The sequence below is a fragment of the Neolamprologus multifasciatus genome, chromosome 15 (assembly GCF_963576455.1).
Source record: "Neolamprologus multifasciatus chromosome 15, fNeoMul1.2, whole genome shotgun sequence".
Lineage (NCBI taxonomy): Eukaryota > Metazoa > Chordata > Actinopteri > Cichliformes > Cichlidae > Neolamprologus > Neolamprologus multifasciatus.
Genome location: NC_140453.1, coordinates 34046383 through 34063307, shown reverse-complemented (window position 1 = coordinate 34063307; position 16925 = coordinate 34046383). Strand labels below are relative to the sequence as shown.

The 16925-nt window shown below is 39.0% G+C and overlaps 2 protein-coding genes across 6 annotated transcripts; both read left to right on the top strand.

The window, feature by feature from the left end:
- The first annotated feature begins 1563 nt into the window (after nucleotides 1-1563).
- Nucleotides 1564-9069, top strand: ift38 (intraflagellar transport 38). 5 transcript variants are annotated; one of them, XM_085132625.1, is made up of 14 exons: nucleotides 1564-1821; nucleotides 2326-2386; nucleotides 2506-2617; nucleotides 2797-2881; nucleotides 2982-3161; nucleotides 6157-6252; nucleotides 6486-6569; nucleotides 6670-6803; nucleotides 6906-7047; nucleotides 7225-7297; nucleotides 7405-7515; nucleotides 7768-7817; nucleotides 8033-8092; nucleotides 8719-9069. In XM_085132625.1, exons 2-14 carry the CDS (start codon nucleotides 2365-2367, stop codon nucleotides 8893-8895), a joined length of 1326 nt encoding a protein of 441 aa, XP_084988751.1. In that variant the 5' UTR covers nucleotides 1564-1821; nucleotides 2326-2364; the 3' UTR covers nucleotides 8896-9069. The 5 variants fall into 5 exon arrangements, with proteins under 5 accessions (XP_084988751.1, XP_084988748.1, XP_084988752.1 ...); XM_085132622.1 differs by having other exon boundaries at nucleotides 1565-1821; nucleotides 2319-2386; XM_085132624.1 differs by lacking the exon at nucleotides 1564-1821 and adding an exon at nucleotides 1894-1914 and having other exon boundaries at nucleotides 2319-2386.
- Nucleotides 9070-10880: 1811 nt separating this feature from the next.
- On the top strand, nucleotides 10881-15835 carry ccdc124 (coiled-coil domain containing 124). The gene is made up of 5 exons (XM_085132627.1): nucleotides 10881-11006; nucleotides 11513-11690; nucleotides 13651-13849; nucleotides 13960-14065; nucleotides 15265-15835. The coding sequence occupies exons 2-5, from the start codon at nucleotides 11532-11534 to the stop codon at nucleotides 15467-15469; spliced, it is 669 nt and encodes a 222-aa protein (XP_084988753.1). The 5' UTR covers nucleotides 10881-11006; nucleotides 11513-11531; the 3' UTR covers nucleotides 15470-15835.
- Nucleotides 15836-16925: the final 1090 nt, after the last annotated feature.

The window sequence follows — 16925 nt, the reverse complement described above, 5'->3', positions numbered from 1 at the left end:
CAGAATGCTTTGGAAAAATGTGAAGGAGTGCATAGATTTTGGATTGTATTTTCACAAGTTTTACAGCTTTTTTTAATTGATAAACTCCTCACTCATACCCATCCATACTACACTTTTGTCATAGATAAATGACAGAAAAGTTCCTGCTTTTCCAGTAACTACTATATGTACTATAGAAATCTATATCGAATAAAAGAACTTTTCAAAGGCGGTGTATTTACTATTTTACACCTTTTATCATGGACGAAACATACAAAATGCATTTCCTATATAAAGATAATTCAGGGTTTAGATGTTTACCTAAATGTCTTTACAATGACAGAAAGGGGAGTTTCGCTGGTTTCACTTACGATCAAAGTTAGCTGCACATGTCCCACAATGTAAAATCAGTTTGACATCCCTGCTCTACACACTTCACACAAATGCAAGAAAAATGCACTCTTCCACATTTCAATAAGACTTTTTATTCAAATGATAATTCTGAAGCATTTTATTTGACTTTTTCCATCTTGTGCTGCTTTATGTTCAACTAAAGACACAAATACTGTGCTTTCCACTTTATATTTGAAAGTTTAGTTTAGGTTTCTACAGATATAATGTAAAAATCCAATGACTACAGTTATGTAGCCTAAACTATGGGGGGTGCTTCCCAGTCCAATCTGTCGTTTTTACTAACCACAATGTTCTTTTCTTTGCCAAATGATTAACACTTCTCTCCAGTGCCTGTTTCCATTTACCTTTTATTCAAAAACCTTTAATTGGGTATTAATAGTCGCTTTTAACCAAAGTATTTCTTTGATATATTTTTAATACACCCACCTTTTTATGTTTTTGGCAAATGATTTGGTATTAACATGCACATTATCTGCCTTGTTTTGGGACACTGTGTAAAATGTAGAATTCAATGATTTTGGAAATCTCATAAGCCCACATTTTATTCACAATAGAACATAGAAAGTTTCCATTTATCTCTTTATTTTTTTACAGTTGTGCCACGAAGGCACACAACTCCACTGTATAGAGTGGAATTGTGGATTTGACATCAACCTGAAATGCACACCTCAGATGTCCCTACAGTTCTTGGACATAATATCAAGGCTTAGGGTTGAATGGTAACAGCATATAATAAATATACCCCCTTGAAAGTAACACATCCTCTCTTGGTTTCTCCCATCTACTCTAATGTTTCTAACCCATGAACAGCAAAATCCTGAAACGTTTCAATGATGATTTTGGTTTCTTTGAATTATTGTAGAACACTCTTAAAATCCTGCCCACTGGTAACAATCCTATTGCCCACAGAGCAGAGTATAAATATAAAACTTCTTCACATTTTAAACCAATAATCTATGTGAATATTTTTTCTAATACCCTGTGATTGTTTTTTGTTTATACATTCCTCTTTTGGTTTTGGTTTGGTTTTTTTTCGTTTTCTTCCCAGTCACTGTGTTGGTCAGTTCCTGTGCAACCTTTGGAAACAGCGAGGGAAGCATAGATTTTATAAGTGTAATTTGAAAAAAAAAAAAAAAAAAAGATAATAAAAGTATAGAAAACATAGTCATAAAAGGTGTAAACTAAAAACTTTTTTTTAAAAAAACTTATTGTAGTGTAAAACAAGTGTACACTACTCCTACTTTTACAGCACAGTCTTGGCGATGCACACCGAGAAGTATCCCCCCTCCCCCGCCCACAGTATGCGTAGGCTATTTTATCGCAGATAGTATTTTTGAGTGTATTGAGCTTCCGTAGAAGATTTTGGTTTCCATAGAGACCGTCTCTCAAAGCGGCCACCGATCACTTAGCTTGGAACAACTAGAACAGGTAATGATGCCTGAAACACAACGTGTTATGTTTAATAACAGCTAACTTCATCGTTGAAAAAATATATACTGTCTTTTCACTGATTAACCTAAGGTTAGCCAAAAACGACAAAAAGCGATAGCTTTCTACTCACTTAAATCCTGCTACGAGCTAGCTATGCTTTGTAGTCATAAACATGCTCCTTAAACTACACCAAGATTAGGGTTCACATATAACATACGGTGTCCTGTGTGGGTATACAAATCAGCGGGGAAATCGTTGGTGATTCTGTCACAGTTGGTATTACAGTTTTTTTAAATAGTGACTGAAGTCTGTATTTTAGCATCTGCTGATATGCACAAAGTTTCATGTCGTGAATGATAATCACGTCAGCTCTAATTTAATAAACCCCAAACACTAAATTCTCACTGAAATCCTGCCACTCTCGAAGATAAACCTACGTGGACGGTCGGTAGCTCGTCTGCTGTTAACACAAGCTCTTTCTTTTTTCCTGCTAGAGGACAAAGTGGTCTAAGATTTGGCGCACAGTGCAATCGGCTGAAAATGTCTTTCCGAGATTTAAGAAGTAAGTGATGTTTACTGTCTGCTCTTCGCTGTTTGTAGTGACCACTTTTTTGGTTTGTTTATTTGTTTTAAGAAGATAACTGAGTGAGAAGTTAATTGGAGTTTTATGTTATGTGTCAGATTTTACAGAAATGATGAGGGCCTTGGGATATCCTCGCTTGATCTCTATGGAGAACTTCAGGACTCCAAATTTCTCTCTTGTGGCAGAAATCCTGAAATGGCTTGTGAAGAGGTATGCTCGAGCCTAAAAAATTGTTTATCTAAATAATACTGCCACTGTTCTGTCCTCCACATTTTTCTGTCTGTATTTGGACACGGCCAGGTTAAAGCATCATGATTCTAGTGGAGGATACTGTGATATATTTTGCTTTTTTTGCCTTTTGCCCCCTTTCATTCTTTTCATCCTTACAGATATGAACCTCAGAGTGATGTTCCTACTGATGTGGACACAGAAGCTGACAGGATATTCTTCATCAAGGCTGTGGCCCAGTTCATGGTGACGTATTCTTGAAAGTTTTTATAGACTGTAGAGTTTATTCTTGGCAAATGAACGTCTGTTATTACTGCATCTTAAACAGTGTCTCCTTGTGTTCCAGGCAACAAAGGCTCACATCAAGCTGAACACTAAGCGTCTCTACCAGGCTGACGGCTATGCAGTGAAAGAGATGCTGAAGATCACCTCAGTGCTGTACAGTGCTATGAAAACCAAGCAGATGGCTCTGGGAGACAAAGTTGAGCAGGACAACAGCAAGTTCAAGTTTGACCTTGGCTCTCGGGTGAGGTGCAAACTACACTGTGTGTAATGTTATGCCAGTTTTACTAAATCCTCAGTCACATACTTTATTTACATTATGAGACTCTCATTCCTGTGGAATTTTAAAAAGAAAATGGGCACTGGGTGACATTTAATTTGGGGAAGTGTTTGAAACCAAGATAAATTAAAGCAAACACCATATATGCAGTGTTTCAGAATGAAACAGCCATTCTTATTTCCTCACCAGAGCCACTTCTGCTAACTGCAGCTGTAAAATGTCTCAGCGATGAGCAAAGTCTGCTAAATGTTCTGAGGATGCTGTGTATTACATTCAGGTCCCAACAACAAGTATAAATTGTCAGTGTTAGTACGTTGTCTAATTAATGTGGCTAACACTAATTAAATGGCTTTAATCTTATGAACAGCACAGGGCTGTAGGTTGTGTTTTTACATTACCTTTTGTGCTTCAGTGCAGGATAAATTCAGCTTTTTGCATTTACTTGCGTTTATGTTTCTGTTATTATACAATGGAACAACTGTGAACTGGTGACACAGACATGGCTGGTTAAGACTCTATTCACCAGCAGTCACTTCAAAACATTTTCCAAGCGGTTCATCTGCAAAGTATTGTGATAGAATCACCATGCACACAAATGTAAGACAATAGATACTTAGGTTTTGACTTTAACTGAATAATTAATGTTAGAAGCAACAGATTGTCTTAATTTTCCTTAAGATTGAGTCTTAGTACTAAATTGTATCCAGCTCTGACATACAGTGCTGTGCAAAAATCTTTTTTGTACAATTCTAACAAGCTTAATTTTGTGTGACCACCTTTTATTCTTCAACACAGCCTGAACTCCGTTAGCCAAGTTTTCTTCTGATTTCTGAGTAATTCTCAGGAATAGTTCTCCAGGCTTCTTGAAGGACATTCAGTGTTTTTCTTTGAATGTTCACTGTCTTTTGTTCGGTTTTCTGTCCAGACGATCCTACACTGTTTCAATAATGTTGAGGTCCGGGCTCTGGGAGGGCCAATCCATGGCTAATAAGTGTAATTTGTAGTCCTGTAAATGTGCCTGTCTTTTTCCACATCTCTGTTCTGACAGAGAGTGATTTTTGTCTACTGTAGATGTGCTCCTATGCAGTCCAAGATCGTATGAACTATGTATCTGTCGAATGCTGATTGGCTGACAAGTTGGCCAGAAAAGGGAAGGAAGCAACAGGAGGGTTCAAAGGGAATGTGAGAACTGCAAAAAAAAACCTCTTCAAATATTTCAAAAAATATATATAGTATGAGAAGTACAGACAGCGGCTGTAGTGGACACGTTTCATTGTTTTTAACACTCGGTTTCACTTCAGATTTTTTTATGTTACAACTTCACTCTTCTCCACTGCTGGCTGGACCAACAACAGAACAAACAAGAATTGCCTACAGACTAGTTGCACCACATACTTTGTAGGCTGTCTCCATCAACAACAAAGCTCTCTGCAGGTAGACGGGTCATCCTGGGACTGCAAATACGCGCTCCCTGCTGAACCATAAATTCAAGAATAGCTCTCCAAGCTCCTCAAAGGACATTCAAAGCTCTGCTTTGGATGCTGGCTGTCTTTTGTTTAGTTTTTCTGGCAAGATGATTCCACACTGCTTCAATAACGTTGAGATACAGGATCTGGGAAGGTCAGTTCATGTCTGATAGTGCTCCTCTGTTTTTCTTCTACACTGGCAGTGTGTTTGAAATCATTCCCATGCTAAAAAGGAAGGCGCTGACAATCAAATGCTTTCCAGATGGTATTGCATGGCAGATCAAAAACTGATGGTTCTTTTCTGTTTCCATTTTACTATAAATATTGACAAGATCCACATCACCACTGGCTGAAATGCAGCCTCCAACCATGACAGAGCCTCTACAGTGTTTTACACAGTGTTAGACACTGCTGTACCTCTCTCATAACCCCTGAACATATTGGCAGTGATTCGCTTCATAAGACGTGTTGTCACTACTTTTTAGTGCAGTTCTTGTGTAATTTGTTATGCTTCAGCGTTTTCTTACTGAAGCTTTGGTAAACGATAGCTGCATTACTGAAGGGTCAGATGTATTTCTCAGGTCTTGTATCATGTCTTTGCTGAATTTTCTTTTGTTTTATTCCTTAAGGACATAACTTTCAGACACTGTTCACCTTTTTTGGCCTAAATTATTTTTTTAGGCCTGTTGACCTGGTTTCCTTAGGTATGGCCCATTTTCAACTAATAGTTATTTTGTTGTTGCACAAATCCTTTTTATGCCTGTCAGACTGTTTTTGTCTTTGACATTTTTTGTATTATATTTTGTGATAGACTCTTAGTTATAAAGGTCTCAAGACCACTTTTGAAAATCCTAACAAGGGCTGGCTTCTTGGTAATAAAGCATATTTTTATGTTGGCCAGAAGTGCCGATGGTGCGGTATGGCAGCCTCGCTTCTGTCAGTCTGCCCCAGGGCAGCTGTGGCTACAACTGTAGCTTGCCTCCACCAGTGTGTGAATGTGAGAGTGAATGAATAGTGGAATTGTAAAGCGCTTTGAGGGTCTCGAAAAGCGCTATATAAATGCAATCCATTATTATTATTATTTTTTTATTTTATTTTATTTTATTTTTTTAAATGAAGGGTGGCTTTTGCACAGCTCTGTATACGGATGTATATCCAACACTTTAACCTGTGCTTTTCGTCCCACATCCTATGCACCGTCCCGCAAAAATAACAAGAGTACAAGTATAAATAGAAACAAGGATGTTTCTGCAGTGTGTGCTCTACAAGACTATAAATCAAGCTGTACAATAACCAGGTGGTATCTTTAATCTACACAAACCATATTATTTGCTTTTTAATCTTTGCTTTATATAATTTAAAACGTTGTTTTTACATGGAGATAGCTTTTTCTACGTGTTTGTTATTTTTTATTTTTAAAAATCAATATTATAGTAAATCCTTGGTAGAGGAAAAAAACTTTCTGATTAGCTCTCACGTTGTCTCTATTCTAGATTTCAGATCTTAAAGCAGCTCGGCAGCTGGCGTCCGAGGTCACGTCCAAAGGAGCATCCTTATATGACTTACTGGGGAAGGAGGTGGACTTAAGGGTGAGGGGAAAACATGGATATGATTTTAAGAAACGGTGACTAACTTAACTAACATTTTAATGTTCAGCTGTTCAAATCTGAGTGCTGGTGAGCTCAGTAACATTTTTTTTTTTTTACAGTAAATATAATTTCAGATGAACATAGTTGTACAATTATAGGGCTGTCTCTTTGAAAGACATCATTCAGTAGCACAGGGGTTTACTTTGCTGTCTTTATTTTCACTTTGCTCACAGGAAATGAGAAGTGCAGCCATTGCCAGACCTCTGGAGATCATTGAGACTGAAAAGGCCCTGAGAGCTGCCATCAAGGAGGTTTTGGTCTGTAATTTTGGTGGCAGATTTCAAAATTCACAGGGGACATGCTTATACCTCCCAAGTACCGTAATGCTGACTTTGTTGCTATGTCTTTGTGTTTAAGAAAAGTGTGGATAAGACCAAAGACATGCTGAATAACGTTGTTTCCGATGAGGCCACTCTGGATGGCAAGATAGAAAAGAAGAAGCAGGAGTTGGAGAGGAATCGGAAAAGGCTCCAGACCCTGCAGAGTGTCAGGTGGGTATGAAGTTTTCTCTCCTCAACTAAAAACAAGTTTAAAAAACAAGACTAAAAACAAAACTTAGACAAACAGGTTATTGTTCTTCCTTAACCTCTTAGACCAGCGTTCATGGATGAATACGAGAAGATCGAGGAAGATCTGCAGAAACACTATGAGACCTACGTGGAGAAGTTCAGAAACCTCTCGTTTCTGGAGTCTCAGCTTAATGAGTACCACAGACTGGAACAGGAGAGGTTTGAGGTGCGTGAATATACAATATGCAAAACTTTTTTTCTCAAATGTTCTACAAATGAATGTCCCATAAAATTCCTTATATATGACTAACATTCATACATCTGCTTTAACAGGTTGTTAATTTGTCCCGGTCATGCACATGCAAACTTTATGTCTGTATGTCATTTTCTTTCTCCGCTGCAGGAAGCTGAAAACACTATGAGGTTAATGCAGAGCAAACTGAGAGAAGAGGAAAGGGAGCTGATGAAGAGTTCGTGTAAGATAAACAAACACACAGAGTTAAAGACAAAAACCTGTCGCACAATCCCATCCAAACCTTTCTATAACTTTTTACACTACTTTCACACGATATGTCGTCTACAGTGAAAGACGAGGACTCGGACATAGACGTTCCCGAGGATGAAGGTTCAGACAGTGACATGGAGGAATTGCGTCCCGCTAAGCCACATCTCACACGAAATGGCCTCATGACAGGTATGCAGACTGGGGATAGCCACATCCATGTTATGATCAATTCTCACCTGCATAAAGTGAAGCCATTATTTAAGTAGATGGTCTGGTTGTTTACTGTGTCTAAGTGCTTTCTATCAAACATTCACACACATTCATGTTGCAGTGTTTAATGTAGACACTGATTGGTTCTCAAAAAACCAAAGAACATCAAGCCATGCAATAACAACACCTTTCACGTTCCTTGAACATTGCCTCCTTGTGTCCCTCCTTTAGGCAGAGGAGCACGTTTCGTCGGGAACATGCAGGGTGGTGACAGTGATGAGGTTAGTAATCTTTTAACGTCCTCGGTTTCTTTTTCTCCTCTTTTGCTGAGCTATACTTGAGTTCTTTTGTGTTGATTTTGGCTTGCAGGTGTCCCAGATGGTGCTCACTGCTCATGACTTGCACTTTAACCTTTATCTGTCATTTCTAGCTGATTCTCCTGTTCAATCTCTGATCAGTTTCTTCCCCGTTTTCGGTTTCCAACTTGTTATCTAAGGCCCTTTTAGCTGTTTCCAGAACATCATTCCCCCATAAGAAAAAACACCGGAAAGGAAAGGTTTGTGCCGGACCAAGATCTAGTTCACTCCCCTTTTCCTCTTCGTGCATCTAAAAGAAAAATCCATTCTCAAATCCTCATACAGTAGGGAATATCCCACATGACATAGCCTGATGATTATTTTCAAGCTACTCCAGATAGAAAAGCAGAAGTGGGTCCAAAGCCTTTTTAAAGCCCTTTTTTAAACATTTATTTCTGTTATTTCCATTACCAGTCTTATGATTTCAATGCATATATATATTAGTATCATACCACTAGTAAGGTGTATGATACAGTGTATAAGTAAGAAGGCAAAAGGCAGACCAAAGAAGGGAAAGAAATCGTTGTTTCATTGCACACTGATGTAGCTACAGGCATAGAACTGTTTCTCATCCAGAGAAGATTTTAACCATTTCATTTTTAACTATGATGGTGTGTCTGAGTTGGATTACAGGGTGGATTTTTCATGTACTGCAGGAGCTCCCTTTAAACGAGCCATGGACGTGGTTATGCCCCCCACACCCAAATCCCTTTTCTGATGAACATAGCGTGGTTGTTGTGGTTTCACGTTTTGTGTTGGAAATATTTTCAGTCGTGCACTGGACTGGACTCTGATTGTTGTGGTCATTATTCACTGCTGTTCCCAGACTGAAGATAGTGAGATTGATGTGGACGAGGATGATGAGGAAGATGACGAAGGTGAGGAGGAGGAGAGCAAGGATTTGGAGGACGAGAGCTTGGAGGACCCCATATCCAGGGGTCCTCGACCCTCAAGAGGGGGTATGAGGCCCCCCCTGCTTGAGGAAAGCGACAATGACTTCTGAATAAAGGACACTCACACATGATGAGCTCCAGCTAGTTTTTATTCCAGCTGTAGTTAGACCGTCCAAGAAATACGCGTTATTGTTTCACAGCGTGCTGTTTTTGAAACTTAATTGTCAATATAGTTCATGTTCTTTGATATTTGAGTAAAATATTTGTCATAATAAAATATTAAATATTTTATTTTAACATGTCCTCTGTGTGTTGTGACATTTTATTGTTCTCTGGGGGAGTCAACCATATTTTGAAATTTTGTACTTTATATGGCACAACATTTGAGTAGTTTTCACACCGCTGTAGCCATTAAATAAATGACTGACTAGTGGTGAAGAATCTGTTAGTTTTTTTTAGTTTATGTGCTCAAAATATGACAAAAAATTGAAGTATAGGGATAAATGAAAGGTGGAGAAAAAAAGAAACTGTTGCAATCCTGAAGATTTGCAGCAGTCAGTGCTTGATATAAGTATGTAAGGTTCATTGATTACCTACAGTGATGCAAAGTGTGGTGAGGTGGATTAAAAACAAACCTCATTTCAGTCAAATGACAAAACTGGGTTTACCTGTATAAGCCAACTGGCTGATCTACACCATGGCTGCAGTGATCATGGAGATGCTTGGCTACAAGATGAACAGCCACAAAGAGAAGTATCCTCCATAGAGAAGGAGACTAGAGGCTAAGATCAAGGTAGCACAGAGGGAAGTTAACCAACTATCAGAGCTGAAGAAAGGGGTGTCTAAGACGTGGCTGCACAAATAAACCAGCTGCTAGTAGATGAGACACCCGGAATGGCTAACTGAAGGCCAGACAGTCCTGATCCCCGAGCATTTCAAGAAGAGGCCGGTTTCATCCAACTACTGAAAAAAACTTACCTCGGTATTACATGGAAGCTCCTGTCAGGCATCATAACAGCTGAGAAGAACAGGCTTGTGGATCAATACATGAGCAGGGCACAGAAAGGAACTGGCAGTAATACCAGAGGGGCAAAACAGACAGATACAGAACAGCCGCTTGAGACTGCAAAACCAGACTGACCCACCTGTCCACTGTCTGGATTAACTACAAGAAGGCCTATGACTCAGTGCCCCACACATGGATCATGGAATTCCTAGAAGCGTACAATATCAACAGGACTCTAAGAGCATTCCTCAGGAACTCATTGGGAATGTGGCAAAAAACACTAGAGGCCAACTTCAAGCCTCTAGCAAAAGCAACCATCAAGTCATAACTATGGATACCAACTATGGAATGGAGCAACTGGAGATGGATTGCTATGCTGAGTGACAGCAACATCAGGAAGAAGCACAACACAAGAAGCTTGAAAAATACCAAAGGCTGAGCTTGAGAAGATGTGGAAAGTGAAGGCATCAGTGATCCCAGTGGTAATCGGAGCACTTGGTGCAGTGACCCACAAGCTATGTGACTGGCCCAAGCAGATCCCAGGTACAACATCAGAGATCTCTGTCCAGAGGAGTGCAGTCCTAGGAACAGCTAAGATACTGTGCAGGACCCTCAAGCTCCCAGAGGACCCAAGCTTGAAGGATTGAGACCACCAGCAGGGGCCAGAGGGGGATTGCTGTGTTTTGGTTTTTTGCTGTTTTTTGATAAATATAAAATCAGTATTTCCAGGTGTTATCGTAAATTTCGAGTTAGCTTCTCAAAATGTAAACATACTAGATTTTTTTTAGATAATAACAAGAATTTTTAAGTTACAAACTGTAGTTATTTATTTATTGTGGTGGAAACAAGCTTCCATATATTCCCGCCACTGGAAAAAACAAATGAATGTATAAAATTAAATAATTTTTAAAAATCTAGTAATTGGGTTATTTCTCAAAATTAGTATCTTGAGATTTCAATTTATATAATTTAAAAAAAACTTGCTTCCATACTCATGACCATACTGAAATGTGTGTTTAATCATTTTGAAGTTTAACAAAGAATTAACAAAAGCACATGTTTACTATTTTCTACAGTCCTAGCTGTTTACAGTATAATTGTGCTGCGTGGCGTCATCAGTGAGCGCGCTGGTTTTCGGAGAGGAGGTGGCGGATGCCGCTTCGAAATAACAGTAAACTGTCTCCTACCTACGACCTGGTTCTTCTTTCATTACTGGTATGAAACCACGTTTATTATTAACTTAACGTATGTCATTGGGAATGTCATATTAGCTAAAATTTGGCTAAGTAACAGAGGAAACGGGAACGTAGTTGATAGCCAAACAAGTCTGGCGCATCCTCAAGCCAACTGCAGCTAGCTGATGCTAACTAGCTGTACTGACAAGCAAACTGCAACCATTTGAATGATTGTGGAGATTAAAGTATGCATTGCCGTTTTCAGCCCAAAGTATAGCTAATTAAGTTAACTATTTACACGAACTGTGTGTTATGTAACCTACGATCCAGCTGAAGATAAATGTTAAGATCCTGAAAGAGCTCCTGCGCATTGCCTGTCATGTAAACGTTCTATAAATGAACAATATATCCGTTGATAAATGCATAAACGAGAATGTGTTTTTATTGTGTTGTATTCAAAATAAAAAGTCTGGCTCAATATTGTGCGTCAGTATTGAATCGTTTCTTAGTCTTATCTTGGCCCTCTTGTCTTGGCTTGTCCCTCAGTTGAAAAACAGCTGTTGGGATGCCAAAGAAATTCCAGGGTGAGAACTCCAAGGCGGCCACGGCCAGAGCCCGAAAAGCTGAGGCTAAGGCGGTGGCAGACGCCCGCAAGAAGCAGCAAGAAGAAGATGCTCTCTGGCAGGAAACTGACAAACATGTACTCAAAAAAGAGCAAAGGAAGGTAAGCTCTCTCTTTAGCCAGGTGTGATGTACAATTTCATCTTCAATCTCATTATAAGTAAGTTGAACCATAGCAAAAGCTGGCTAAATAAATATAAAATACTATCTTTAGTGCTGACAATGTAAAGGAACAATAATAATTATATATATATATATATATATATATATATATACACACATACATACATATATACACATATACATACACACACACACACACACACACACACACACATATATATATATATATATATGTATGTATATGTATGTATATATATATATATATATATATATATATATATATATGTATGTATGTATGTGTGTATATGTATATGTATGTGTGTATATGTATATGTATATGTGTATATATGTATGTATGTGTGTGTATGTATATATATATATATATATATATATATATATATATATATAAAGAGAGCAGCTGAAAGAAGAAGAAATGCTTAGCACTGACAACCTAACCAATCCCAACCAGTATTTGTTTAACTGTCCCATAGCACCTTGACTAGATGCTTTTGGCAGCCATCCATTACCTTCTGTCATAATTCTGGCTGGATATTTGATTACTCTTCTTGGAAAAGTGGTAGAATAAGACTCTACCAAGACTTCATTTAAATCGGATGGGTTCCTGGCAACCACCCTACCTACTTCTAAGCATACTTTGCAAATTTTCAGTAAATTTGTAGTTCACATATTTACTGAAAATGTGTTTAATGATAGCCTGCGTTACCAATTCCAAAACCAGCATTGATGCATGTTTAGGATCATTGTGCTTTTGGAAGACTCAACTGTGTCCAAGTTTGAACCATCTAGTTGATGATTTGACATGAAGTTCAAGAATTTGAAGGTAGTCCTCCTTTTTAGTCATTGTGCAGTGTACCAGTACCACTAGCAACAAAATAGCCCCAGAGCATTATGCTACCACCACCATTCTTGATAGTTGTTACAATGTTCTTAGGTTTGAAAGCCTCACATTTACTCGTCCAAACACACTTCTTGTTACTGTGGCCAAATAATTCCATCTTTGTCTCAGCTGACTTTTCTCCAGAGGGCTTTGGCTTGTCCTTGTGGGCAGCTTTAGTCAAATTTGAGGGTGATGATTTTGTAACCTGGGCTTCTTTCTTTGTTGATACCTTCTCAGTCCATGGTGATATAAAACTTGCTTCACTGTGGACAGTGACACTGTGGCACTTCAGCAGTTTACAGGCTTAGTTTCTGAGTTGTTCCTGAACATCCTAAACCAATTTAGTCATCCCAGGGTGACACTTTGGGTGTTCTTCCAGACTTTGCTAAAGAAGTGACAAATCCGAATAATTTGTACACAACTTATTCAGCTGTTTAAACCAGTGATCCTGGAATCTGTAGTTGTTTGGAAATGTCTCCAAGTGAACTTTCCAACTTGTGGCAATATACAACTCTCCTTCTTAGATCTTCACAGAGTTCTTTGGCTTTTCCATTTGTTCTGAGTATTGGTCAATCCAGTTAGTACTGTCAAACAAATCCTTTTTATGCTGGTAAAAAGAAACTAGCAGTTGTAGTCAAAGATTATCTAGTTAATAGGCCTTGATTGGGTGTATATAAAACAGTTAGTGCATCTGCATGTGTTCAGGCAGTGGTATTTTATTTACTATGTGAAAAAAAAGCTGTGTGTTATGTTTGCTTTAGTAGAGATTATCAGGCATTACTCTGCACTGCTTCACATCATGTCATGCATAGACATGTACTGACTAGATTGGAGAGACATGTGTCCGGGGATTTATTTAGTCATTTCTTTTTCAAACTCATTGTGCTTTGTACAGACAGTACATGTATGGTTTTATTTTTCATGACTGAAGAAGTGATGTAATCTCATGCACCTTAATACATGTAGTGGCCAAAATAACCAAATCTTTAAGCACAAAAGAGCAGTGAGTCTTTTCTCTCAGATACTTTTTCTGACGTTGCAGGATGACAAGGAGAAAAAGAGGCTGGAACTCCTTGAGAGGAAAAAGGAAAATCAGCGACTTCTTGATGAGGAGAATGCTAGACTGAAAGGCAGGTCCCAGCAGGGCGCTGGATCTGGTGGGAAAGTGACTCGTGCACAGATCGAGGAGATGCTTCGCAATGAGCAGCAGCAGCAAGAGCAGGACCAGCTCAAACCGAAAGGTTGAGCACATTTTGAAGACAAGCATGTGCTTGTAGAGTAATAAAATCTTCATAAAATTCACAGATGATCTAGATTTGTAATTGTGCCATGTTTAAATTTCTTCCCACAGAGAAAAGCCACCTGGAAACTCCATTGGAGGAGAATGTGAACAGAGTTATCCCTGAAGAAGGAACCGTGGAAGCCAGAACAATAGAAGATGCCATCGCTGTTCTCAGGTATTAATTATGTCCAGAGGTGGGAAAAGTACAGATATTCTGTAATTAAGTAGAAGTACAGATACTAGTATTAAAAAATACTCCAGTAAAAGTTGAAGTACCGGTTAAACTTCTTTACTCAAGTAAAAGTAAAAAGTACAGGCTTCGAAATGTACTCAAAGTAAAAAAGGTAAAAGTAGCTCCTTAAAGAACGTTTCTACCATCTACTTTTATACAAAGCTAACTGAACCTTGTTCTGCATTAATGTGACAATAAAATAATATTAGTATGTAGGAAAACAAACTTAATTTTAGTCTAAATTTTAGTCCTAATAAAGGTATTCTGCTCAAATCAGTTAAGTAGAACATCAGGAGAGAAAAAGAGGGAAAATTTTAGAGGGTGACTTTGCTTCAAACAGGAAGCGCAGGGAGAGGTTAAAGTAGATTCAGCAGGTTGGGGAACCCTGGAATTGGTTATAGAAAAATCATTTCTACACACCTGATGTTTCATGAGTTGTCCTGACTGATTCTCATCCTCTACACTGACAGTATTCTGTTTATGCTGTCGTTATATTAGACGCAACTTACGGACACCTGCAGTCACTCTGGTGTTGTGGCAAAAAAGAAATAAAAACACAACCCACTTTAACCCCGGACTACTGAACACAGTTTTGCCTCTTTCGTCTCTTTTTATGTGACATCCTTTGGTGATTAATAAACGAACTAGTGCTGTCAGCGTTAATCTTGTTAAAATGACGTTAACGCCTTAACCGCATTAACGCAGCAATTCTCTGTTAGCGCGTGGGGCTGCATGGCGTCAGCGCAGTTAGCTCGTTAACACATTAGGGCCGTGTAGCCCCACGCATGGGGCAATCTGCGCTAACTCGATAACGGAGATTTGCTGCATTAATGCGGTTATGGCGTTAACGTCATTTTAACCAGATTAACGCTGACAGCACTAAAACGAACATGACTGCCTTTCATGTGTTTAGGTTCAAATCGGTTTGATTTTTCAAGGCTTGCAGTGATGTGTAATAATAACTCGCCTCAAATGCTTTAAAGCAAAAGTAATGAGCCTGTTTTAAAAATGTAAGGAGTAGAAAGTACCTGAAAATTCAACTTAAGTACAGTAACAACGTATATGTAAGCGTGAGGCTTCCTATTGTACATGTGCAAATGCTAACAATACACAATCACTCAGTGTGTCTTCCTGTGTTTCAGCGTGGGGCCCGAGGACCTGGACCGTCACCCGGAGCGCAGGATGAAAGCGGCATTTGCCGCTTACGAGCAAGAAAACATGCCTCGTCTAAAACAGGAGAATCCCAACATGAGATTGTCACAACTGAAACAGCAATTGAAGAAAGAATGGGCAAAAGCACCAGAAAACCCCCTGAACCAGCGCTTTTCCACCTACAACACAAAGTGAAATCATGTTCACTAATGAAAACTGTCTGCGTATACACACTGGGGACTTCCATTGAAAAATTAAATAATTTCTTTGGGGAAAAAAAATTAGTTCTGCTGACGAGAGCTTCACCGTTATCAGTCTCTCCAGTGCCACAGGACCTGACTTATTTTTTCATTCACTAACGAGGAGAGACTCATCATCACCCATCAAATAAAAACTGATCCTCATGTTTGTGCACACAGCCTCTAATGAGGCATCTCAGCATCTAATAAATGTAACTGCTTTTCTCTCTCTCTCTCTTTTTTTCCCCCCTAGCATTCCTGGCAAGGTGGGAAGCCAGATGTTTTGAGAATAACTTATTAAAGTTCACTGCTCAATCATCAATATCTGTCATTCTTTGTAAATGCAGTTCATACTGTTAGGAGGCACATATGTTGTTCCATATGCTGAAGTTGAATGCTTTTTGGCAAGTGCTGTTGCGCAATACATATAACCGTCAGAGAGCTGATATTTGATCTCACTGAGATGTCGAGTTCTAGTTTTGTACTCGCCAATGAGGAGTACATTCTTTGGGAATTCGATTTTTTTTCTTTCTTTGCTTTGGAAAGTGACTCACCAGATTCTTCAGAATCTAGTGTATCAAAGTTTCCACGTATGTGGGTATGACGAGGTCTCACTGCTGTAAATTTTATAATCGGTTGGAATGTCCGTGTTCCCTCCAGCATTTTGTGACCACATGAGCTTGTTTGGCCATGAATCCTTCAGGTGGGCTTTAAGCAGGACTTGGAGGGTGGAGTATCAAAAAATGTCTTATCTGTACTGTCCGCAGCTGTCACCAAGTGGGTATAATCTCAGCCTAAGTATTGAGGTGTCTACAGATTAAGAGACCCCTGAATACAAGATAAGATAATGCAGTGACAAGTACTTTATCCCAAAGATGGGAAATTCCGGCGTTAGAGCAGCTGAACTATTAAAGGTGCACAGACAGGAAGTGAGATTTCTACCACAATATCCCCACTGTGGTTCAGATGTGTAAGAACACGGCCTGACTTTGCATTTGCTAAAAACCTACAGGATGGTGAAGTGGTTACAGAGATCAACTGTAATAACGCCCGCTTACTCCACATGCTATCTTTTTTTGGCTCTGTGATACGCGACCAGAATGAGGAGTGGCTATTGCACCATCACATACAGCACCAATCTAATGGCAAAATGTTGAAACGTTATGTTGACACAAGGATGGTGTCTTCACTGGCTATTCAGCTTTATCGCATGTAATGTTTAACTGGTTGTTGCTTTTATTTTCAGGCGTCCATCGCTTCGATTGTGACTGCAATCAAATGGGAGTAAGTGTTCAATGTGTATCTATTTGGTATGTAGCCTAAACACTCGGAGTAGCTCCTTATGCCCCTCTAGGGGAGCTAATAGAAGGAAAAGAACATTAGTCAGTCATCTACCAGGCTGAAAGTTGCTC